The following is a 23,616-nucleotide window of genomic DNA, read 5'->3' as shown; positions in this document are numbered from 1 at the left end:
CTACTGTCCTGACTGCAAGACTCCTACACTAAATCCCACTCTATGGCCTGTTTATTGATCTAGTAATCACCAATTAAACAAAACATTAACAATTTTAGAATAGCATGGTTAGAAAAAAATTGCATAGGCCAATTGCTATTTCCTTAATTTACCTCGGGATACATAAGCTTATATTTACCTAGCTGCTATTTGCTAAACTGCAAGCACATTTAACTCCTAAAAGGATACTGTTGGTTGAATTCTAATGTTTTTAAATCTTCAAATGCTTCACTTAGAATAACTGCTAGCAATTTAAAAAGAGGTCTGAAAATTCAAACTGGACGTTCAAAGTTGAATTAACAAGAACGTCTTCCATGTTCTTAAGGAAACTTGAGGAAAGTTGTATTAATTTGCAGGTATAATGTATTATTTTTTAATCGGGGTTATGTGGGTTTTATTTTGAAACATAAAGTCAACCCAATTATAAATGTTTAAAAAATTCCGATACATTGCGTTCCTACATTATCGACGGCCAGTGAACACACCGTACAAAGGGCCGGACATGCGCAGTGAGGATTTTTGGAGTAAAACACGGAAGTTCGCCAACGTTTTCGCTGCTGCTGCCCTCGATTTGCCCCAAGGTAACCAAAACAAAACACAAAGAGGGCAATCAGAACAGCGGGGGTAAGATGTTATGTAGAAAGACAGCGCTACAACTCGGAGTGAATTTTATATGTAAATATCTCCGTGTAGCTGTTTTTGTGAGAGACGCCTTCTGTTGTTGTCAGTTTTAATCACAGCGACATCTAGCGGTCTGTCCGGCTCCCTGCAGCTTCATGGACCGAACTCAACGTTTATAAGAGGAAAATTACTGATGTGGAAACCTAATTAGTGTCAGACTAATGTGTGTCTACACACACGATCTGTGGTTACCCAGAGAAAGGGAGATGATTTGACAGGTTTACTGACATAATGTCTCTATAACTGGACGGAGCTGCTGCACTCAGATAAGGAGCCTAAAGCTGCTTTTATATGCATCCAACAGTCATATCATCATTTATGATTTTGTACTTTGTTGTAAAGTATTACTGAATGTAATTCCTTCCCCATTCTGGATTTGTTTTTTTTTTTTTTTTTCAACAAATCCACAGATTTAATGAAATGTGAACTTGTCTCTGTGTTTCCGGACAGCTTTGTGATGGCGGTGGACTGGATCGGATTCGGCTACGCTGCAGCCATCGCTTTTGGAGGATTTATGGGATACAAGAGAAAAGGTCTGAAAATGTCACAAGCCAGAATGTCGGTTATTTCTGATCAACTTTTCATTTTGCCAGACAGTTCAACCCAGGAGCTACACGCTTAACTTCATCATCTTCACATGTCTCTTGTTTCACCACAGCCAGTGTTATGTCCCTGATGGCTGGTTTAGTTTTTGGTGGATTATCTGCTTACGGTGCCTTTAACATCTCTAATGACCCAAAGGACATCAAGGTTTCATTATGTGAGTATGGTGAAGATCATTCCAACATGCTGGTTAATATGTCAGGCCAGCATCATGTACGTCACAGTGATTTCTGTGTTTCAGTGGCCTCAGGAGTCCTCTCAATAGTGATGGGAACCAGATACAAGAAATCTGGAAAAATATTTCCTGCTGGTCTTATGGCGGGGTTAAGGTCAGACTGATTAAATGAACCAACGGGTTACCACACGCATGTTCAGTCAGCCTTTCCTAATTAGCCTTTGTGTTGCTCTTCCAGTTTGTTGATGGTGTTTCGACTTTTGCTCCTGATCGTGGCGTGACTGGGAGAACAACGCTGAGAGACCGTCTCCCGACGACTAAGCCTTGTCCTGTTTTCTCATTCCAAGTTGGTGAAATAAAGCCAGTCTCCTGTTTTGTAAAATAACAAAAGGTTCATGGGACCGAAAACCTTACAAAAAGTCTCAGAGGCACAGCACACAGTGAGTGCCAAACAGATTTAACAGATTCAGAGCTTTAGATGAACATTGCAGTAAATATTGGATCAATAAATAAACTACTTGAACTTGAGCATAACCCTTATGATTCATTTCCAGTTCAATCATCATGTATTAGATTTATACACTAACAATGTTGAAAACCACTACAAACAACACACAAGCTGTGTGTGTGTGTGCTAGTGTTCTTCTTGGCAATAGTTTTACATGCTACAAGGGACAAATAATTTTTAAGTTTATGTGATTGTGTGTTTTGAATGAAATAAACAGATGTGCTTCTTAAAGTGATGCTTTTCTCTTTTATTTGGCATACATTTTCTGCAGAATTAAATATGTGATGAAATTGTCACTGATACAAAAACACTGATATGATCAACAAATTGGATTTAGTTGAAATTTCTCCAGTGGAGTGTTCATGTAAGCAAATATAACTGATCTGCAGGTTGTTATTCATTTCCTGACATTCATGTGGCCTTTGCGAGGAGTTCACAGCTGTGGTAATTTGGTATTGAAAACCTCCAGGACTGTCTTTACATAGGCTTCATCTGGCTGTGGCTTCCTCTTGCTGCCTGGCTGCAGGAATTTTTTGATGGAGCAAATCTGAGTCATCCTGCCTTGAAAAGACTGGAGGCAAATATGAAGTCAACAAAGCAGTCCAGTTGAACAGAGGTGTGTGGCGCCACTATACTGGGGTTTCATAGAACCAGAGCAGCGTTTCCTCTAGGATTTTTTCCAGCAGCAGGACAGGCTCTCTGGGGGGCCGCGCGGCGTAAACAAATGACACTTAACTGCAGATTTCACTTTTACCACCTATTCATCGGCTAGCTGGTTGAAAATGGGGTTTTTCCCTTACAACCACTACAACCTATACATCCCAGCCATATACAATGTCAGACAAATGCTGAATGCAAAAAGTTAAATCAATAAAATTAAATCAAATAAATCAAATAATAGATAATCTCTTTAACAGCTAGATGGGGCTGTAGGATCAGTGGCAAAGTTTGCACTGATTTATGGAAGAGCTCTGCTGTAGGGACAGTCTCCCAGAGGCTCCAATTAACTTGAGCTAAACAGTATGTAAGGTGTCGTTGGCTGGCCATCGGTGTTTTTGTGAATGCCCATTTAACAACTAAAATCTGTGATGAGTTAGTTTAAACTAATAAGTCCAACTTTTCTCGGGTAAGTCGCTGACTTGTCCTCCCACTCCGACGTCATGTGACGTTCAAGGCCGTGCTCTTGGTGAACATTTGCTCCTAAATCAACGCAGAGGGATTTGTCTGAGTATATTCTCATCCATCCAGGTCATAGTCACATCGGATCAACAACTGGACTTGGGACGTGTGTCTGTCAAAAGCATTTCTCCCGTTATCGTCGGTCTGACTAGTCCGGAAGCGTTGTCCGGATACTCTTATTCTGCAGGTGAGCTTCTTTCCCATATTTAGATACAAATTTCTACGGATCGTGTTTTTATTGGCCAGTACCAACCAATCACGGCTTTTTCTCCACCTACAACCTTTTTCCCTACAATATTATATAAAGTTACATAACTGAGTATGTACATAAGTTACATACTCAGTTAACTTCTCTCTGGTTACATCACGACGTGTCTGTGCCAAGGTATGGGAATTTACCTCAGTCTGTTTTAGCACACGCATCTTCTTTCTGCAATGTTTATTTCTGTCTCTTTTTAGATTCGCAGATTTTTCTTTGGTAAAATCTAATAAAAAATGGCCGAAAAAGTTGTCCTGCACTACTTTAATGGGAGAGGGAAAATGGAGACTATCCGCTGGCTTCTGACGTTAGCAGACGTTGAGGTGAAGTGAAGGGTGTGGTGATCCAAGTCTACCTTTTTTTTTTTTGTTTGTTTGTTTTTATTGAAATTATTGGATGTCTTGAATGAGATCTAAATCTTTTCTGTATTTGTATCTTCACAGTTCGATGAGTGCTACCTGTCCACCAATGAGGAGTATAAAAAGCTCCTCGGTGGTAAGATGTTTTTGTGTTTTTTCCATCAGCCTGTTAACTTTAACCCACGTGATGCAACCCTGTGAGACAGAGTTTAAAACATGTTAGATACAGTCCTGGGAAAGGAGTGCCGCTTAATGTGACCTGCTGCTGTGTTTGTGTTTTTTACAGATGGAGCTCTCATGTTTCAGCAGGTTCCTATGGTGGAAATAGATGGCATGAAGCTTGTTCAGACAAAGGCCATCTTGAATTATATTGCAGAGAAGTATCATCTTCTTGGGGACAATATCGTGGACCGCGTCAAGTATGATCCATTATTATATTAGCCTGCTGTTATGGTGTGATGTTAGTACAAATACGTGTTACAGTATGTGCGGACTCTTTCCTTTAGGATCAACATGTACGCAGAGGGGCTGATGGATCTCATGGAGATGATCATGATTCTGCCCTTCAGCAAGGATGTGAAACCAAAGCTTGAAAATATTGAAACCAAAGCAAAAGAGCGCTACCTACCTGTTTTTGAAAAGGTACAATGCTCCTAAAGTGTATATACAACATGAAATGATCCATTCATCTTGGTTAACAGTAAAATAACCAAGTAAAATAAACGATGTAAAATTGATTATGGTATCTTTGACAGGCGCTGGCTGGACCTATATACCTGGTGGGAGGCAAAAAAAGCTTAGCAGATGTGGAGCTGCTGGAATGCACCCTGATGCTGGAGGAGAAATTTCCTGGAATTCTCGCTGACTTTCCCAACGTCAAGGTAAATGTGACATACAGTACTCTGTAAGCTCGGACACACAAACTTACAAGCGTTTCCTCTACATTCATATCTGGCCAACAATTGAATCAAAAACAACTGGACTTAGGACTTAGGTTTGTCAAAGACGTTTTGCCTCTTATCCAAGCTGCGTCATCAGTTTGCAACACATAGGTCCTCACTAATGTCCACACACCGTCATGAATTAACTGCTGACTGCTGGGCCACCTCTGGGAGACTGTCCCTACAGCAGAGCTCTTCCATAAATCAGTTTAATTTTATTGATTTAACTTTTTGCATTCAGCATTTGTCTGACATTGTATATGGCTGGGATGTATAGGTTGTAGTGGTTGTAAGGGAAAAACCCCATTTTCAACCGGCTAGCTGATGAATAGGTGGTAAAAGTGAAATCTGCAGTTAAGTGTCATTTGTTTACGCCGCGCGGCCCCCCAGAGAGCCTGCCCTGCTGCTGGAAAAAATCCTAGAGGAAACGCTGCTCTGGTTCTATGAAACCCCAGTATAGTGGCGCCACACACCTCTGTTCAACTGGACTGCTTTGTTGACTTCATATTTGCCTCCAGTCTTTTCAAGGCAGGATGACTCAGATTTGCTCCATCAAAAAATTCCTGCAGCCAGGCAGCAAGAGGAAGCCACAGCCAGATGAAGCCTATGTAAAGACAGTCCTGGAGGTTTTCAATACCAAATTACCACAGCTGTGAACTCCTCGCAAAGGCCACATGAATGTCAGGAAATGAATAACAACCTGCAGATCAGTTATATTTGCTTACATGAACACTCCACTGGAGAAATTTCAACTAAATCCAATTTGTTGATCATATCAGTGTTTTTGTATCAGTGACAATTTCATCACGTATTTAATTCTGCAGAAAATGTATGCCAAATAAAAGAGAAAAGCATCACTTTAAGAAGCACATCTGTTTATTTCATTCAAAACACACAATCACATAAACTTAAAAATTATTTGTCCCTTGTAGCATGTAAAACTATTGCCAAGAAGAACACTAGCACATACACACAGCTTGTGTGTTGTTTGTAGAGGTTTTCAACATTGTTAGTGTATAAATCTAATACATGATGATTGAACTGGAAATGAATCATAAGGGTTATGCTCAAGTTCAAGTAGTTTATTTATTGATCCAATATTTACTGCAATGTTCATCTAAAGCTCTGAATCTGTTAAATCTGTTTGGCACTCACTGGGTGTTGTGCCTCTGAGACTTTTTGTAAGGTTTTCGGTCCCATGAACCTTTTGTTATTTTACAAAACAGGAGACTAGCTTTATTTCACCAACTTGGAATGAGAAAACAAGACAAGGCTTAGTCTCTCAGCGTTGTTCTCCCAGTCACGCCACGATCAGGAGCAAACACCATCAACAAACTGGAAGAGCAACGCAAAGGCTAATTAGGAAAGGCTGACTGAACATGCGTGTGGTAACCCGTTGGTTCATTTAATCAGTCTGACCTTAACCCCGCCATAAGACCAGCAGAAAATATTTTCCCAGATTTCTTGTATCTGGTTCCCATCACTATTGAGAGGACTCCTGAGGCCACTGAAACACAGAAATCACTGTGACGTACATGATGCTGGCCTGACATATTAACCAGCATGTTGGAATGATCTTCACCATACTCACATAATGAAACCTTGATGTCCTTTGGGTCATTAGAGACGTTTAAACGTGAGTCAACACTTGAGCTTTGTCCATGAAGCTGCAGGGAGCCGGACAGACCGCTAGATGTCGCTGTGATTAAAACTGACAACAGAAGGCCTCTCTCACAAAAACAGCTACACGGAGATATTTACATATAAAATTCACTCCGAGTTATAGCGCTGTCTTTCTACGTAAGATCTTACCCCCGCTGTTCTGATTACCCTCCCTGTTTTTTTTTTTTTGTTACCTTGGGGCAAATCGAGGGCGTTGCTCTCCAAAAGTCCTCACTGCGCATCGCCGGCCTTTTTCACGGTGTGTTCATAGGCTGTCGAAAAATGTAAGAACGTAATGAATCGGAATTTTTTAATTGATAATTGGGTTGACTTTATGTTTCAAAATGAAACTCGTTTAAAAATAAATCATGAAAATTATGACATACATGAAAATTAATACAAATTTCCTTCTGTTAAAAAAAATTCAACTTTGAACGTTAGTTTGAATTTTCAGAGTCTTTGTGTGAAGTGAAGCACTTGGAGATTTAAAAACAGAGTTCATCCAACTGGAGTAAATAATTTTATCATTTAGGAGTTAAATGTGCTTGCAGTTGTTCAAATAGAAGATGGTAAACTAAGGAAACAGAAATGGAGTCAATGGAGAGCTCCTGATTGTTTTCCCCTCCGTGGGCGTGGCTTTGATTAATATTATGGAATGAGAGTAACGCAGGTGCTGCTGCATTCAAAAAAACTTTGGAAAACAGAACTCTACTGTCAAACTTACTGCTTCCAAAATAAACATAAATGGCTATGCAAGATTTAGCATTCAGAAAATGATGAAAATATGCCAAACTTATTTTTTCTCCTCCGAGTTAAGCTGTAGCGTGAACGCAACGATATCGGAAGGCGGAAATGTCCGAGCTGGAATATAGAGTTCTCAGTTCCGAGTTTTATTGAATACAGCACCAAGCCGGCGCTTGTATTTTCAACGACGTCACCGTTGGAGATGATGGCGAGTAATGCTGCGTTCCCGACAACTCGGAATTTGGAATTTTCTTATTTAAAATCTTCGCATTCCCACCTTAAAGCGTTCCAGGTAAGTTACGACTTCCGTTTGAGCGCAAAGAATTCTGGGATGGAAACAAGCCAACATGGCGGACGCTGTAAGATTTATACTTTATCATTTCAAAAGGTGCCTGCAACTTGCTCATTTGAGTGAAACGGTGCATAAGTTAACATAAGTTTATACTTTGTTTTATTTTACTTGTAGTTATTTTGAAACATATTTTGTATGGATTGATAGCACAAGATTAATTTAATTGATTAATTAACGTTGTATCCTCAGTAATTGTGCATTAGCATTAAATTAGCATGACCGATTTTTTTTAACGTTTTTAACGTGTGTTTGTTAGTGAAGACACCTGAGGTAAGAGTTTAACTTCGGTTTAATTGTAACAGGTAGAAGCATAGCAAGACCCGTTCATAGCAGTACCTTAGGTAATACAAGTCCAGACCTGGATGAATGAGAATATTCAGACATATCTCAGGTAACGCTGCCAGTCACACTGCGCATGTGCAGACCTGAGTTTGACGGCTGTGATAGGTCACTGGCTCTACAGCTAGTATAGCTAGCACTAGCTATTTCTTGTCGGTGACATATTTGGGCACCGTTTCGGACACATAACAGATTGTAGTACACAATCGAGTGTGTAATATTTTGATTGCAACGTAATTTCCTTTACATTTTTCTAAAGTCCGTGTGCCACACACAGTACCACCGCATCCATGGAAGCTGCCATATTGTTTAGGAAGCGATCTGACGTCACACGTCGTAACTCAGTACATCTGTTAGGTAAGAAAAACACGAGTTACGAGTTTCCTGGAACGCAGCATTGGATTTAATGGTTTGTTAAAAAAATAAACAAAAAGCTTTGGTGTTTTTGTTGCTGTCAATTGAACTGAACTGTATTTATTTATTTCCTATTTTGTATTTAGAATCTGAATAAAATTGTTTACTGATGCACTTTAACTGTTTACAAATAGTTTTGTATAAATTGCCCTTTACTGAATGGTTCCTTTTTGAATAATTCCTCAAATGAATTAGCTTAACTGAGTTTCACATTTAACATCTTAATTTCCGCCGCCCGAAAAAAGCTCAGGATTTTTTTTTTCCTTTAAGCCCTGTATATAGATTAATATAAAACATGTTATGTAGACACAGTGTGGCGGATGATTTTATACAGCATACATTTTTTTCAACATCTAAATCTATGGTTACATTCATTAGCCTTTATTTTAATAGTCTCAACTATTAAATGCACAATAATTGTCACTTTTTCAATGTAGCATATGGAAAGTTGACAGCATAACTTTGCCAATAATATTTGATGGAGAATCATGGACTTCCTATCTTAACATAAAATATAGATATCTAAAATAGTGAACAGCCCTGTTCGACATCAAATAAGAATAATGTTCCTCATCTAAGATTAGGGATGAATGCAGCCAAATACACTGATGTCCTGACTGCAGTAAAATACATTTGAATCTGATTATTAGACATACCACTTTCATATATAAGTGTGTGTGTGTGTGTGTGTGTGTGTATACATATGTGTATATGTGTACGTGTATGGCAGTGGGATTCTGATGACATGGATTAACCTCTAGCAGCAGATTAATCCAGCTCCCCTGCTGTGCTCCCTGTCACAGCCCCTGGTCAAACACTGAAAAAGGGCAGGTATGTCAAAGATACTTAGGAAAAACATTTAAATAAAATACATATCTTGAAATTATAGTACCAAGTCGAAAATTTATTTAGACTCTCGAATTTTCCATTGAATAATAAAACTCAATTTGGCCAAGGGAATAGAACACGTTAATCTGGATTATGTTTTTCCTCAAACTAAAACAGATTGATACAATGTGGCAGCCACTTGCATTGTATTAATTTAAATTTATATTACACCACTGTCATTAATACACAAATATCAGTAAACTGATTGAAAAGATGACCATTATAAAAATAAACAGCAGCAATGCAAACAAACCCTCCCCCCAAAAAAGACTGCATTGTACAGAGGCAAAGGAATTAGTCAGGCAATAACTAGTCACAGTGACGGTTTCATAAAATTATAATATGCAGATTATGTATACAAGTTGGTGAACAACATTCAAAGATAAATTTGCTATAAATTTTGAGGGTACAGGCATAACCTCTGTAGGACAGTAGTTAAATTACAGAAATACAAAATAAAACACTGAAGAGCAAATCTGAGCTCAAATTTTGGCTGGTTGCATTTAGCTGTACACATACACCATTTATTTATATTTCACAACTCACAACAACCACACTACACATAATGAAACTAATGTTATTGCTGTTTAAGATGTATCTACAGATTTTGATTAGAAAACAACTAGGCCTACTCTTTGGAGGTGAAAGAGTTTGTTGGAGCCCAGTCCAGAGCTCCGAGGAGGCCACTAGCGGTGTCCGTATTTGGCAGACCAGTCCGTTCGCCCGTGGATGCTCTGTACTGGCGGGCGAGGCAGCAGACCTGGGGTGCTCTTGTTCACCAACGGCATGTTGGTGGAGGTGTTTATCTGACTCCGGCCGGACCGCCATGTTGCATAATCTATAAGAGCAAAAAATAAACTGAATATCAAGAGTTTTCTTAAAGGACGTTGGTAGGTGAATGGAAAGAGTTCATATTAGTTAAAACAGGAAATTATAGGAACCTCTTCAAATAGTTTAAATTCAGTACTCACTTGATGCTGTTGATTCCACGGAAGGACCCCGATGTCCTCGGTGACCAGCAGAACTGATCTCTTTTTTGTAAAACGATGGCATGTATCCACCTGGGATCGTATTGGTACCTGATATTTATAACAAACACACAGATCGATTAATTTGACCCCAGTCGATGAGAAGAGTGATCGCTTGAAAGAATTACAGTGAGACAACAGCGTAAGGTAACCTAGTGGCCTACCATGAGCGCCTCTGCTTGGTAGAGTCCCTCCAAATGGAATACTGCTGTTTCCCCAAAGATGGCTTCCACTGAAGTCTTTACTGGGATTTATGGCCACATTCTTCTTTGTGCTAATGCCTGTCGGAAACAGAGATTATTAGATATGTTCCCTTCAAAAACAATACAAGGCGTGGAGATAAAGAACAGCATCGCACCAACGAAACATCTAGTTTCAGTATAATAATTGCAAAAGGCAGTATATGGAATAAAACTGGCAAAAAACTGACACTGAACATAGGTTTAGTAAATATAACTTTATTTAAACGGAGAGTACATTACCAGGTAAATATCTTGACTGCCTCAAGTAATGTTGTTTAGCAGAGGCAGTTCTTGATGGCTCTTGATAGGCTGTTGACTTGTTTAGGTTTAAAGGTGCATCTTCCTTTCCATTGGGTCGACTGAAGTCCAGAACGTTTCCGTATCTGAAAGACGGGGGTAATTTATGGACACTGGGGTGGAGTGAATTAGGCCTTCCTGCTTGTGATTTATGCCGCTAAATCATCCCTGATGATGCTGATCACCTCACCTGCTCAGCGCCTCCTCCCCCTGTGTTGGCTTCTCTGTGGAGAAATTGCTTTTTCCAAGAACACTTATGGATGTCAGATCAGTTTCTTCGTACTCGTCCCAGTCTTCACCCTTAAGGTGACCTGTGCCATGGCCCCAACGCCGCCGTCCTCCTTTAGGTTTCAAGTGGTAGCTCAGCAGGTTGGCATTTTCTGACTCCTGCCTAGTTTGCTAAGAGAACGAGCAACATTAACCTTGCACGTGAGGAATATTTTGCACATTGACATGTCTGAAGAAAGAATTTATACTGGTATATTTATGTAGATATTCTGTCAATTTCTGTTCCTAAAACCAGCAAGGTAACTGATCACTTGTTAAAGTCAGTATATGGTATAATGTTTACATCTAACAGCCAGATTTTTAGAACTGGTACCCTTCACATACACATACATTAATTCTGTTTGAAACTCATCCATCCAAAATCCATGGCATAATATATGTGGAAAAGGAAACAGTGTTTCTAATCTAAGCCTGGCCCCACCTTGCTCTGGAGACTCTTGTCTACAATGTAAGGAAGATGGCTCTGTGGTGTCCCTTCGGGTTGGTCCTGCTTCAGAATGTGCTTTGGCTGCTGCTCTCGCATCAGCTCTGTGTGCCGTTGGTACACTGCCACCTGGGCAGCTGTGGATACAGGGGAGGGCTGGATCTGCTGGAGAGGCCTGGAGGGGGAGCAGTGCTGGTTGGGTGGTGGAGGCTGAGAGGGGGGCACAGGCTTAAGAAGCAGGGGTTGCTGCTGCAGTGTCTGTTGTGTCTGTAAAGGAGCCTGGAGTGGCACAAGACCTGGCTGAGGCCTGCCCTGCTCCAGGATCTGCTGAGGAGTGCCTAACGCCTGGCCCACATGGAAGTAAGAATACCTGAGGGACTGAAAAAAAGTATTTGAACAGACAACATGAGCTTTCACTGTAAATATTCAGTTGTGGGAATAGTTCAAATAACAGGTCACACAGTACCTGGGCAGAAGCTGGTCTCTTCTTGGGATCCCACTGAAGCAGGTCTGTCATCAGATGGATGGCTTCAGGACTTGCATTTGGGATCAGTGTCTTCAAGTTACTGGGAACACACTGAGGCCAACGGAAGTTTATCGCACTGGCCAGCTGGTATCCCTCTGGCCAAACGCTCTAGAGGGACAAGCCACAGTGCATCAGAGTGTAAATCAGTGACGCCACAAATATTACAACCTCATTGCATTAGTAACAAACTCCAGATGCTTAAGTCCTAAGAACTAGAATGAAAATCTAATTTCACCACTCACCAACTAGAGAAACAAAAGCAAGAAATAAAGTGCTCTTCGTAATCGTTCTGTGCAGATATGGTGCATTAAATTAGCATTTTGCTGTTGGTGAGATGGCGAAATTGTTTCAGAAACTAGTTCTGAATGAGTATAAACCAAACCTTGCTGTTCTTCAATACTTGGAGATTTTACAGAAAATATTGTTTTGTATTTTTGCAGGACAAACTTTACCTTTTTTGGGGTACCCAAAACTTGACAAATCTTGAATATCGTGTCAACTTCGCTGGATCCTGGAAAAAGAGGCCTAAGGGTATAAAGCTCTGCCATGATGCAGCCAACTGCCCACTGGTCAATGGGTGAACTGTAGGATGTGGATCTGAGGAGCACCTCTGGTGCTCTGTACCTAGTCAAAAAAGAGGATACTGAGACATGAATACGCTGAACTACGAAGTGAAATTTCATTTACAAGTCAAAAAAAATGAAGCATAATTCAAATAGATTCACTCACCATCTAGTGGAGACATAATCTGTGTATGGTGGTCGAGATCTAATCTCTCGGGCAAGCCCAAAGTCAGCTATTTTCACCAGCTCTGGGCCCATGCACAAAAGATTCTCAGGTTTCATGTCCCTGTGGAAAAACCCTATCGAAGACACGTTGCATGAGAGTCTTGACCTAAAGAAAGTTTAATTTTTGTTGTTGTTTTTTTAGTTGTGACACATTTAATGCAAGACCCCAGAGAAGTAAACAAACACACCATGTTTATGAATGAATGCGAGCCCCTGTAGTATCTGGAACATAATATTTCTGACAGCAGATTCAGGAAATAGCCGAGTCCTGTAGCAAAAAAACAGATTGAAACTTTAATCAGCTAAATAACTGAGGAGTGACAAAATATGGCTTCAATGTGGACATAGTAGTGAACCAAATAAGGTTACCCACCTGTCTTTCATTAGCTGGTACAAATTTTCCTTCATGTATTCAAATATGAAGTACAGGTGATCATTTTCTCGAATTACCTCCTTAAGTTTGATTACATTTGCATGATTGAGTTTCTTTAAGGACTAAAAATATAAAGAGAGAAGTTATGTAAGAATATGTGGAATTAACAATGAAGAAAACAATAAACAAACAACAAAAAATACTAGGAATGAAAAGTAACTCTAACCATGCTGGATAATACACACACATCACTGAAGCACATTCAAAAGCACACCCTACAACTATAACACAAAACCTCCTTGTTAAAACATGGCTCGTGTAAGAACACAGTGTAGTTTGGGGGTAAATGATTTGAAGGTGGGATATACGCTCAAACTTTAAAAGGAAAAAATAAATACATCATAACAGAAAGCAGGATGGACTTAGATAAATACATTTCTCCCATGCATTGGGATGACACGGGTTTAACCATGCTAAATTTTAGTAGGAGAGAAGCTTTAAAGCAGGTTTTTGAGATTATATGGTGTGACATGCTGTAAATTATAATCTAGTTAGCAGGACGCTAAGGACCAGCGTGTTCTCAACATGTTTTTGCTGCATTAAGGTCAAGCTCTAGGAAGGGGAGTGTATAGGCCAGGGATGGGAACCAGAGCTCAAAACCAACAGCACACAAGAATCACCTTCTACTCTTAGAGCTTGTGTTTGACTTTCAGCTGCGAGGGAATTTAGAATATAACATACTGAAGTGGTACGAAAGAAACAAAAGAAAGTTTTAACATTTGAAAACTGGGCTTAATCATACAGCGTGACAAGACATATTTGAATTGCATCCCCTACAAATCACCACATTATCATAAAGTCACTTATTCTCTAAAAGAAATGGGAAATGGAAAAAACAAGAAAAAACTCACCTTAACTTCACGGAGGTTCATGCATTCCTCCCAGGAGTAGAATTTTCTTTTCATTCTGAAAAATATTTTTGCTGTTAACCATGATGTTGAAAAAAAAAAAAACTAATAATCAAATCTAATAATCACAGAACAAATGTCTACACTAGGTGATAACCTTGAAATGGCCCGGCACTATTCTAATAATGCTTATAGACAGCCTGTCATGACTCAGGTCGTTAATTTTCAGAGCACACATTTCACAGTATGATGCGGAACATCAGCGCTCAACTTGAAAAGGAAAAATTATCCATTGCTGAGTGCAACAAAAAACAAAACTATCAGATGCTCACTTCTTAATGGCAACCAGCTCTCCTGACTCCAGACTACGACCAAGGATGACTGAGCCGTAGGTGCCATCTCCAAGCTGTCTGATGGTGGTGTATCTATTCATTATGCCTGTTCTTCCATAGCATCATCCGGGGGCAGATAGTAATTGGGTTGAAAATAGAAGATGTGTTCGCCTGCCGCTGCTGAATGCAACCAAATTTTCCTGTGACAACAGCAGAAGACTGCGGGCAGAGCTGGAGGACTCATCGTGTCATGGACTTGCCTCCTTCTAGCTGAAAGAACCGGGGAGGGAAGGAAGGATGACAAAAATTGACTTTAGTGGTGCAACTGTATGAATTACAATGCACAAAATGAAGCAGATACGACATGATCACATCCTAACTGATGGAAAACCTGCCAGTGGTTAGATTAAATCCCAGTTTAGGACATTTAAATTCAACAGGATTTTGTAACATCATTACTTTTTGATAACGTAGGCAGATTACAGTGTGATGGAACTGACTTGAAGTCTCCATCGCAAATTTACTTTCTCTGTGTGCTTCCTTATTAATACAGCCACGGTCTCCGTTTTTCCTGTAGCAGACATCATGTGCAGTCTTCGAACCTATGATGTGAATATCATTTGGACACTCACATATTCAAGATATTTGAGCGAGGAAGAAAACATAGGTGTAACTAACTCTCTAGTATCTCATCACACTTGTTAGAAAAACCAAATGTGTCACACACACACACACACACACACTGCTTCAGCAACTTATACTGCTGTGTGCAGAAGGGACTGATTAGCCACTTCATAGAGATAACGAAGAAAACTGTCCATTGTTGTTTATTAGATAGTCTGTGCTGTTTGTGTCCTATTCGTGCCATATAAAGACTAACAACTGTTGCTGTGTTTATCGTGTTAATACTGCAGAATAAAAGCAAACCGAGCTCTAAATGGCTATTTTCAAACAGCACTCCCGTTTCAATTGGGCTTATTCGGGTTAGTTTAGCTAATATTCGGTTGGGATCCATTTTTAGCAGTGAATGGTCACAGTGATGACACATTTAGGCTCAGTGTGTTGTGTTGTTTGATGTTGGCCCAACTGCTGCCAAAACACAACAGCGTCAAACTAACTGCAATCAAAACAGCAAAAGGCCAAAACACACTCACCTTCCCCGCGTTAAATGCACAACAGCACATGTCCGAGCATCCGTGGTCTACAAATGGTGGAGCAGGAAACCCGCCTGGCTGGGAGATCCGCATCCACGGTGTCCCGCACGGTGTCCCGCACGGCGTCCCGCACACAACATCCACAAAATCACGGACAGGCCGTTTGGTCGGGTCGCCGAGATTTTCCCAAGTCTCGCGTTGTTGTGAAAACAGTTTGCTGTCTTACCACAACAAATCACGGCCGCTCCTGCAACGCCATCTGCGGCCGTCTGTTAATGTCCACACTGCGGATGGCCATTAAAATGTATTTATTCATTATACCTTCTGACTTTGTATCCGGACCAAAACCTACGCGAGAGTAAAACGTTGATTCAACGATTCGTCAACAGTATAACACCATCTTGGGAGATAGCAATCGAAACAAGCCCCGTTTTGTTTTAATTAAATAAAAATTACACGACAAAGATAACAATCGAGTCTTGTGGAGCACAACGAAGACGGAAGTGATGCGGCGTGACTCCTCTTGTTTTGTATTCGTCGTCTCTCGTCAGTAGGCCTCTACAGGCCAGACCAAGCTGATAACATCATTAAAAAGATTTATTTTTTCAATAGAAAGTTCAATGTTTCATGGCCAAACTAAGCAGCTAAGGTCAGGGATTATATACTCACTGGCCACTCTTAGTAGCTAAAATTATTGTAAATGTATGGACGCCTGCCAAACTTAGCAGCTAATATTTGTCTTTATTTAATTCCTCATTTTATCTCACATGATCGCATATCCAGCTGATTGTCAGAATTAGTAGGTACAGTTACATTCACTTCTGGATTTTTCCTTGATAGTTAGTTTTAAAAGATCAAATAAATAAATAAATAAATAAATAAATAAATAAATAATAATAATGACAACAACAACAACAACAATAATAATAATAATAATAATAAAGATAAAAGTGCAATATTTGTTGGCTATACAGTGTTCATGCAACATGAAGTTTTTAATTTGTCTTCAAATTTTTACTGACTTGATGGTCTGAATTAGAAGTAAATTCTACTTTACATTTTCACATGACAGTAAATCTATTGGCAAATAAATAACTAAATCTGAGGAAAGATCATGGCAGGAGTTTGACACGTGATAATAAATTAAAGCCAAACTAGCTGAAGATAATGCATGATTTTAATAGGAAAGCTTCCAACCATTTCACTTAAATAGGAAATGTATTTTAGCCACATTGCATTGTTTAATTGGAATAGAAAATTCATTATGTATGTTATAGTTATTGACTCCGCACACCTCCCGCATTATTATCTAAATATTTGTCCTGGGAATGTTAAAGGTTGATATCATTGCTGAAGGTGGACTGATTGAACTTGTTTGCTCACTGTGTGGACCACCAGGTCTTGTGTTGATCACTGAAAGGCCTCCATCAGCTCACTCCCTGAGGAGGTTCAGGTCGCTCTATGAAGATCTCATGTTTGCTCGGTCTGTTGTTGTCAAAGCAAAGAATGACTCAATGAAGTCTTCAGGAAGACTGCTGACGGTGAAAATCATGACAATGTCACCGACTCCCAGTGTTAAAACAATATTCACCAACAGGGAAGCGGTTATTTTTAATTTCCCAGCTGTTATTACATTTTTCCCCTCATGCACCGATCAATCTGTTCATCTGTAAATGTGCAACACTGTGATCAGATATTAATTTTATTAAACTCTGCACCTATGTAAAGACCCAGAGCCCCTCAGGAATCTGTCCCCTCCGTCTCTGTCCCGGTCCAACTTCACTACACGGCCCGACTTCCTGTCAGGCTCCGGGCTACTCGGCGAAATGGCTGCGTTCCTGCGAGCTCGTAAATATGTTCGCTGTGTTGTCCGTTTTTCCGACCGTGAACTGTAAACGCTTGTGCTGACCACCTGTGAAGACAAACAGAAGCTCCACCAGCCGAGCTGTCATGGTGAGTCTTCCAGGTTTTTGGCTCGTATTCATGCAGAAAAAGAAGAAAAACAAACAAGAAACTAGCTAGCTAGCTAGCTAGCTAACGTTGCTAACGGCACCTACCCGTCTACCTGTAACTTCGCGGCTCGACGTGTCTCTGCAGAGTAAATAATAAAAAAAAGGTTACCCAACCCGACAGTGTCTCTGTCACCTCAGTTCAGAAACAATTCCCATAAATTGACCACAAACCGACTGTAGTTTGCAACAGATTGGTACTTAACTGAAGGTAACCTTAGCATCACCTGATGTTTAGCTAAACAGTGTGACATTGATCTGCCGTTAGCAGCTCGTGCTTGCAACTTTATTGAGCTGTCAGAGATCATCATGATCAGAGTCCTCGGTGGAAACAGGAGCCAGATATTCAGCACGATGAAGATTGACCTATTAAATATTAAATATTTTACATTACATATGTCCGTGTGTGTGCTTTTTTTTTTTTCTTTCATACATTTGCATCCAAAAGCTGAAGTCCAAAACAAATAGTTCCACGCTCCCAGTGAAGAACTGAAGTAAACGTCTGTCCTGAGAGTTTGCTCACTGTGCATTCACCCCAGCTCCAAAGGCTGTTATGTAATTATTATAAAGTATTATGCTCCTTTTAGACTCTGGGTGTGCAGCTGAAAGACGAAGTGGAGTGGCCTGCACCAGCTCACTCCCTGAGGAGGCTTGGCTCTTGTCTGTATGAAATGCCATGTCCCCTCAGTGTGTTTGCTGTCAAAGCAAAGGATGAATGGACAACAGACTGAATAAGCAAAAAATAAATAAATAAATAAAAAAAGATCAAGTCTGTCGCCCTGAGGCTGACACTCCCTCAGGGACAGAGCTCCAGATGGCGTTTGAGGAAAGAAATTTGGATGGATGAAATGATTCAAGTGACTTTTAGTGACTATATTTTTAGATTACTGAATAATTGTAAGTGATCAATTACTGTGTTAACAACGTTTATGCTGGAGCCTCCACATAACTATACAAATGACCTAGAGCATTACTCAGAGCCCAAACTCACAACTTCAGACTTCTTACTTTGGCTGCCTATATTTCAGAAATGTTTAATTGAGGGAAATCGTAGTCCAGCTTGTATACATTTTAACAATTCTTTACGTAACAATACTTGGAAAACAGTTTTAATATTTTTAATGATACATTTAATTAATTTCTTCCTTATCCTTTTTGGACAGGCTGAAGAAAATACAGAAGTTGGAGGTTCGATAGAGGATGAAGATGAAGGTTCAGATGACCCAAATCTTCGGGTGAGAAAATCACACCTCACGAGTAATATCACTATGTCCAGGTTGTGTGTTCAATCCACCCTTTGAATCTAATAGCAGTGGTGCCTTGAGTGAATTTATTAAAAGTCAAGTAGTCAAAGGTCAAGAGCCATTAAGCTACAAAGACCTATCAAATCATGTTTGTGACTATAATTCAAAATTCACTGGACAATTTTCTCATAGATAAAATGATTGTGTGATGACATTTTAATCGTTAAAGATCAACTGATAACTTTCTGCTGAAACATTATTATTACAACATTATTCAGTGAAGTAACTCAGGAATGTAATGTAATTCTAAAGTAATTCCCAATATTTATGTATGTCTCAGCCAGTCAGGATATATGAGTAGTAATTATTGCTCTACTGTGTTGATTTATGATGATGATGATGATGATGATGATGATGATGATTATGATTATTATTATTATTATTATTATTATTATTATTATTATTATTATTATACTATATGTTGTTGTTTTTATTGATTGTTTGCACTTCCAGCAGGGTGTTGTGTTAAAAGGAAACACTTTCCTACCCAACATAAATCTACACAAATAATATGCTAATGAAGGTCATGATAGAACCCAGGTCTTATAATGGACAGCAAACAATGAAGATTTTGATGTTTTTTGTTTTTGTCCTTTTTCACTGAATAGCAGCTAGAGCTCAGTGCGTTCAGAGCTCAGTGGATGTCTGAACTCAAACCCAGCGGTGGAGCAAGTGGAACAAGTGACCGACTGCTGCAACCAAAAGGTCTGAAAAGGACGCAAGACATAGTTCGGGAGGAGAAAGTAAGTTGTGAAATGATTTCTTCTGGTTCATAGTTGTACATACTGCATAAAATGTTAAGGGGACTTACAGTGCTTTTGAATTACTGATGTGCCATCTTGTCTCAGGCCACAGAGCTGTTCTTGAGAGCTGTGCAGGAAGAGCAGAGTGGGGCTGTCTATGAGGGTACGTTTGCGTTATGTTCACACAAAAAGCAGAAATAGTTAATTCAATAAGAATGTGGTAAATGCCATAATCCATTATATTTTAATCTAATAAAAACATTGACAGTCATTGAGAAAGTTTGACAGCTGCCAATATAGTTTGATACATTCTGGCAACTGCATTTTGTGAGCATTTCAATTTTATTTTCTTTATTTTAAAGCATTACTTGATGTGTACTTGCAGCCATCAAGTTCTATCGCATGGCCATGCAGCTTGTGCCCGACATTGAGTTTAAAATCAACTACAGCCGTCCTCCTGACGCAGATCGAGGTGGAGGAAACTAGTAAGTAGTCCTTTTGTCCTATGTTGATTCACTAAATTTAAGTCAGTTGGTTTCAACACAAAATGAAAGGTCTGAATTTATTTTGAACTATCATCTCTTTAAACACAATATTAATTTGATTACCAAGCATTAAGAAGTACTTGGTGCAACTTTGCCTTTAGATGGAAGTCACCATAACAAACAGACTTACATTTTTGCCCGATCATGAGTACGTTCATTTAGTATATTGGTCTCTGTACAAATCAAGGTGAAATGTCCATGCCAACTAAATGTATGCCTGAGAGGATAATTATCTGCCATTTTAATTAAAGCTTGCTGGATTTAAAGGTGAAAAATTGAACTACACCCTTTAATATCAAATCAGTCATATCAAGGTTGGATAGAGCTGAACCATTCACACCAAACTGCAAACAGGATTTTCCATAGTCCTTACTTGTATGTCTGAAAGGTCAATGATAAGTAGTGCAAGCTTTTATAAAACAAACGGACACTCTCACTTCTTAACACAACTATCTAATGTAATTTCTTTAGCATGGAAGACAGTGATATTGATGGTGACATTGAGGATCTACTTAACTACTTTGAGCAGCAGCTCACTCTGGAAAGCTCCTTTCCAAAGATCTGCACTCCTGAGTTAGAAATAACACAGATGCACATTTCAGGTAGAACTTTATAATTTTATTTGATCGTAAACTTTTCTAAATGAATTACTAACTTTCATTAATTTTAAGTCAGTTATTTCTTGTTTGTTTTCACAACAGCCTTGCCACGGGAAATCCTGATGTACATATTCCGTTGGGTTGTGTCGAGTGATCTGGACATGCGAGCCTTGGAACAGCTCTCTTTGGTTTGCCGGGGGTTTTACATATGTGCAAGGTCAGTCCAGCTGTCATAATGGATCAGTTGTGTGACAACTGTTTTGCCAACAGCTTGCTTTTCTCAGAGTTTCCATTTTTCAGAATTATTCATTTGGGATAAGGCTGCTAGGGATCTTATATTCCTGTTTCACAATAAATGAGGCAATTAAAAGCCACTTCTGTGTCCAGGGACCCTGAGATTTGGCGTTCAGCCTGTTTACGAGTGTGGGGGCGGAAATGCACCAAATTCGTCCCCTTCAAATCCTGGAGGGAGATGTTCCTGAGGAGGCCACGTGTCCGTTTTGATGGTGATTAAGTATTCCATCAGTTACAAATGCAAGATGATGTCACATAACTTTGGAGACCAACGATGATGTATTGCACCATTCCATGCCCTTTACGCTATCAAAGTGCACATCATAAATCCAAGTGCAGCATTTTAAGTGCTTCAATCTTAATTCAATCTTGGCATACAGCACATTGTGACTTACTGCAGTGGCAGGAGATCTACAGCTTTGTTTTTGGCTGCAACGGGTAAATTTAATCCATCACTGCAGAAATCTAAGAAAGTGCTGGTCTGTAAAACCACTGGGATTACACTTTGAATGGACAAAAACACAAAAAGTAGTGTGAAATGGTTTCTTTCACTGTGCTGGCTCTGTTGCAAATCTACTTTACTGGCACTGTGTTGTCTATGATTCAATCTTAAAATCTAATCATTATTTACATCGGTTGCACAGTTGTATACTTTATCTCTCTACAAATATTATGGGATCGATTTTGATTTAATACTGGATTTGCTTGATATTTAACTTGAACAGGTGTCTATATCAGCAAGACATCATACATTCGTCAGGGAGAGGAATCCCTGGATGGATTTTACAGGGCTTGGCACCACGTTGAGTTCTACAGGTAGATTACTTACTTAAATTATTATTTATTGGCTTTAAAAAGTAGCAATGTTGCTGCTAATTATTGACTTTCTTATTACAGATATCTCCGGTTTTTCCCGGACGGGCATGTCATCATGCTGACCACCCCAGAGGACCCTCTGGCTGTTGTCCCTCGCTTGCGTACCAGGAACACCAGGTTCACCCTTTTTATTACAAACTCAGCTAGAATGGACTTTGCACAAACAACAACAACAAAAAAAAAACCCTTCTATTTGTATGGCAGCATTTTGCACAATTATTGAATTATCTATTCTTTCCACAGAATGGATTCTATTCTGCTCGGTCATTACCGTCTGTCACAAGAGACGGACAATCAAACCAAAGTTTTTGCTGTCGTCTGCAAGAAAAAGGAGGAGGTGAGAAATGTTTAGGGAGATGTTGGAATGAAAAAGTATTGGGGAAAGATAAAGTGGCCGTTGCACAGATGAGGTTTTGACATGCTTACTAGATGTACAGCTACGAACGGAGAACATTACAGCAAAATTTTAAGGAAATCAACAATATGTAAAAGAATCGCTTATTAATGGAAATCTATTTCCAATGGGAGAAAAAACCCACTAACTTAAAGTTTTGAGCATGGGATGGCAATATTGTAACTTCAAATGTGTTCCCATACTTCCGCTTGGGTTGAGCCAGTCAAAACATCTAACTGGTTAACCCCCTCATATGAGGACAGAAGCAGCTAAGTGTACTAAAATTTAGATGTGAATTGTTGTACTACTCATTAATTAGTAATGGGACATTGGTGCACTGCTGAGTGACACAGTATTGTTCAACCAAAAAAAACAAACAAATTTTAGGTAAAACTCTTTTCAGTAACTGTTATTTAGGATTCAGGTTGTAAACTCAATTTTGTTTAACAGAAAGTGACCGAGTTTCAAAGGAATCGGTTCTGCAGGCGGAACCCAGCTCCAGAGGCTGAACACAGCTTCCATGTGGGACTCCATTTGGCCGCTAGGGGGCGTCAGAGTTTCAGTAAGCTGGTTTGGATCCACCATTCCTGCCACATCACCTACAAGTAAGACATATTAGTTGCAAGCCCTATGGAAAAGGCTAATTCTATACCTCCTTTTTTCAAAATTGACACACTATAAATTTTTAGGCTGACGGGGGAAACTGTTGTCACATCGTTTGACCTGGACAGGATGTACACGCCCTTCTTCTTTGCTCGTGTGAAGAGTTACACTGCTTTCTCTGAGCAGCCTCTTTAAGCAGCATGGAGATTTGCACATGATCCCACGAAGACCACAGTAAAAGTTGATATATTTTATCAAAATGCATATTCCTCTGCCTGTTTGATTTGTGCTGCAGCTCGTCTTAATATACGATTCGAACCCCCTTATGTTTCCTACATATGAGCATGCTATCATACTGTACTGGTTTACATGATAGAATACTACTTATTTTCTGATTTCAGAAATTATGGTATTGTGCTTAGAGCTAAAATAATTAGCAACCCTTCCCACCTATTCCAAGCAATGAATGTTCATTAGTTTTTGTTTCATGGTGCACTTTCTCCTACAAATAAACAGTGGTGAAAAGAATATGCCCTTATAATTGAATTTGTTGTTAACTGAATGACTTGTATGAAGAAAACACTGGGCCAAGGTTAGAGCATATTTAAACCAAAGTAAAAGTAACCAGGCAGGTTACCTTATTAGTCACCTCTTAATTCAGCAGTGTGTAATATTCACTAATGGCTTAAAAAAAGGAATTTTGGTAAAATTATAAACAATCTATTACACAACCTCAGTCAAAAGAA

At 39.5% G+C, this 23,616-nt stretch overlaps 4 protein-coding genes across 8 annotated transcripts; 3 read left to right on the top strand and 1 right to left on the bottom strand.

The window, feature by feature from the left end:
• The first annotated feature begins 555 nt into the window (after nucleotides 1-555).
• On the top strand, nucleotides 556-2,235 carry tmem14a (transmembrane protein 14A). 2 transcript variants are annotated; one of them, XM_029520399.1, is made up of 5 exons: nucleotides 556-620; nucleotides 1,171-1,253; nucleotides 1,379-1,480; nucleotides 1,565-1,652; nucleotides 1,737-2,235. In XM_029520399.1, the coding sequence occupies exons 2-5, from the start codon at nucleotides 1,178-1,180 to the stop codon at nucleotides 1,777-1,779; spliced, it is 309 nt and encodes a 102-aa protein (XP_029376259.1). In that variant the 5' UTR covers nucleotides 556-620; nucleotides 1,171-1,177; the 3' UTR covers nucleotides 1,780-2,235. The 2 variants fall into 2 exon arrangements, with proteins under 2 accessions (XP_029376259.1, XP_029376260.1); XM_029520400.1 differs by having other exon boundaries at nucleotides 588-663.
• A 753-nt stretch (nucleotides 2,236-2,988) lies between these two features.
• On the top strand, nucleotides 2,989-5,601 carry LOC115055021 (glutathione S-transferase A4-like). 2 transcript variants are annotated; one of them, XM_029520395.1, is made up of 8 exons: nucleotides 2,989-3,132; nucleotides 3,255-3,372; nucleotides 3,645-3,767; nucleotides 3,888-3,939; nucleotides 4,090-4,222; nucleotides 4,310-4,445; nucleotides 4,559-4,684; nucleotides 5,263-5,601. In XM_029520395.1, the coding sequence occupies exons 3-8, from the start codon at nucleotides 3,681-3,683 to the stop codon at nucleotides 5,398-5,400; spliced, it is 672 nt and encodes a 223-aa protein (XP_029376255.1). In that variant the 5' UTR covers nucleotides 2,989-3,132; nucleotides 3,255-3,372; nucleotides 3,645-3,680; the 3' UTR covers nucleotides 5,401-5,601. The 2 variants fall into 2 exon arrangements, with proteins under 2 accessions (XP_029376255.1, XP_029376254.1); XM_029520394.1 differs by lacking the exons at nucleotides 2,989-3,132; nucleotides 3,255-3,372 and adding an exon at nucleotides 3,414-3,570.
• A 3,543-nt stretch (nucleotides 5,602-9,144) lies between these two features.
• cilk1 (ciliogenesis associated kinase 1) lies at nucleotides 9,145-15,894 on the bottom strand. Of its 2 annotated transcripts, none has more exons than XM_029520325.1 (14): nucleotides 15,504-15,894; nucleotides 14,350-14,619; nucleotides 14,021-14,075; nucleotides 13,110-13,231; nucleotides 12,925-13,004; nucleotides 12,678-12,810; nucleotides 12,401-12,572; nucleotides 11,889-12,056; nucleotides 11,420-11,800; nucleotides 10,901-11,109; nucleotides 10,654-10,796; nucleotides 10,336-10,452; nucleotides 10,115-10,222; nucleotides 9,145-9,981 (listed from the first exon to the last, which is right to left on the bottom strand). In XM_029520325.1, exons 2-14 carry the CDS (start codon nucleotides 14,448-14,450, stop codon nucleotides 9,830-9,832), a joined length of 1,941 nt encoding a protein of 646 aa, XP_029376185.1. In that variant the 5' UTR covers nucleotides 14,451-14,619; nucleotides 15,504-15,894; the 3' UTR covers nucleotides 9,145-9,829. The 2 variants fall into 2 exon arrangements, with proteins under 2 accessions (XP_029376185.1, XP_029376186.1); XM_029520326.1 differs by having other exon boundaries at nucleotides 14,350-14,615.
• Nucleotides 15,895-17,317: 1,423 nt separating this feature from the next.
• fbxo9 (F-box protein 9) lies at nucleotides 17,318-23,398 on the top strand. Of its 2 annotated transcripts, none has more exons than XM_029520354.1 (13): nucleotides 17,318-17,456; nucleotides 18,676-18,747; nucleotides 19,428-19,559; nucleotides 19,665-19,722; nucleotides 19,945-20,044; nucleotides 20,576-20,706; nucleotides 20,806-20,920; nucleotides 21,091-21,209; nucleotides 21,723-21,813; nucleotides 21,895-21,990; nucleotides 22,117-22,210; nucleotides 22,718-22,872; nucleotides 22,957-23,398. In XM_029520354.1, exons 1-13 carry the CDS (start codon nucleotides 17,454-17,456, stop codon nucleotides 23,063-23,065), a joined length of 1,275 nt encoding a protein of 424 aa, XP_029376214.1. In that variant the 5' UTR covers nucleotides 17,318-17,453; the 3' UTR covers nucleotides 23,066-23,398. The 2 variants fall into 2 exon arrangements, with proteins under 2 accessions (XP_029376214.1, XP_029376213.1); XM_029520353.1 differs by having other exon boundaries at nucleotides 19,425-19,559.
• The last annotated feature ends 218 nt before the right edge of the window (nucleotides 23,399-23,616 follow it).

This window comes from Echeneis naucrates, chromosome 15 (genome assembly GCF_900963305.1).
Source record: "Echeneis naucrates chromosome 15, fEcheNa1.1, whole genome shotgun sequence".
NCBI classification, from domain to species: domain Eukaryota; kingdom Metazoa; phylum Chordata; class Actinopteri; order Carangiformes; family Echeneidae; genus Echeneis; species Echeneis naucrates.
Note: the sequence above shows the minus strand (reverse complement) of the source record. Positions and strands in the feature narration are given on the sequence as shown.

What these genes read in the sequence shown, in the direction of transcription:
- tmem14a (XM_029520399.1), top strand. Translation starts at nt 1,178, where the DNA reads ATGGCGGTGGACTGGATCGGATTCGGCTACGCTGCAGCCATCGCTTTT. An exon ending in GGACATCAAGGTTTCATTAT is followed by an intron (nt 1,481 to 1,564) that starts GTGAGTATGGTG and finishes TCTGTGTTTCAG; the next exon opens with TGGCCTCAGGAGTCCTCTCA. An exon ending in GGTCTTATGGCGGGGTTAAG is followed by an intron (nt 1,653 to 1,736) that starts GTCAGACTGATT and finishes TTGCTCTTCCAG; the next exon opens with TTTGTTGATGGTGTTTCGAC.
- LOC115055021 (XM_029520395.1), top strand. Translation starts at nt 3,681, where the DNA reads ATGGCCGAAAAAGTTGTCCTGCACTACTTTAATGGGAGAGGGAAAATG. An exon ending in TGACGTTAGCAGACGTTGAG is followed by an intron (nt 3,768 to 3,887) that starts GTGAAGTGAAGG and finishes GTATCTTCACAG; the next exon opens with TTCGATGAGTGCTACCTGTC. An exon ending in CTGACTTTCCCAACGTCAAG is followed by an intron (nt 4,685 to 5,262) that starts GTAAATGTGACA and finishes ATTTGCCTCCAG; the next exon opens with TCTTTTCAAGGCAGGATGAC.
- cilk1 (XM_029520325.1), bottom strand. Translation starts at nt 14,450, where the DNA reads ATGAATAGATACACCACCATCAGACAGCTTGGAGATGGCACCTACGGC. An exon ending in TTTTGGGTACCCCAAAAAAG is followed by an intron (nt 12,057 to 12,400) that starts GTAAAGTTTGTC and finishes TTGTCCCTCTAG; the next exon opens with AGCGTTTGGCCAGAGGGATA. An exon ending in AGAGACCAGCTTCTGCCCAG is followed by an intron (nt 11,801 to 11,888) that starts GTACTGTGTGAC and finishes ACTTTTTTTCAG; the next exon opens with TCCCTCAGGTATTCTTACTT.
- fbxo9 (XM_029520353.1), top strand. An exon ending in GATCGAGGTGGAGGAAACTA is followed by an intron (nt 20,045 to 20,575) that starts GTAAGTAGTCCT and finishes TAATTTCTTTAG; the next exon opens with CATGGAAGACAGTGATATTG. An exon ending in AACACAGATGCACATTTCAG is followed by an intron (nt 20,707 to 20,805) that starts GTAGAACTTTAT and finishes TTTTCACAACAG; the next exon opens with CCTTGCCACGGGAAATCCTG.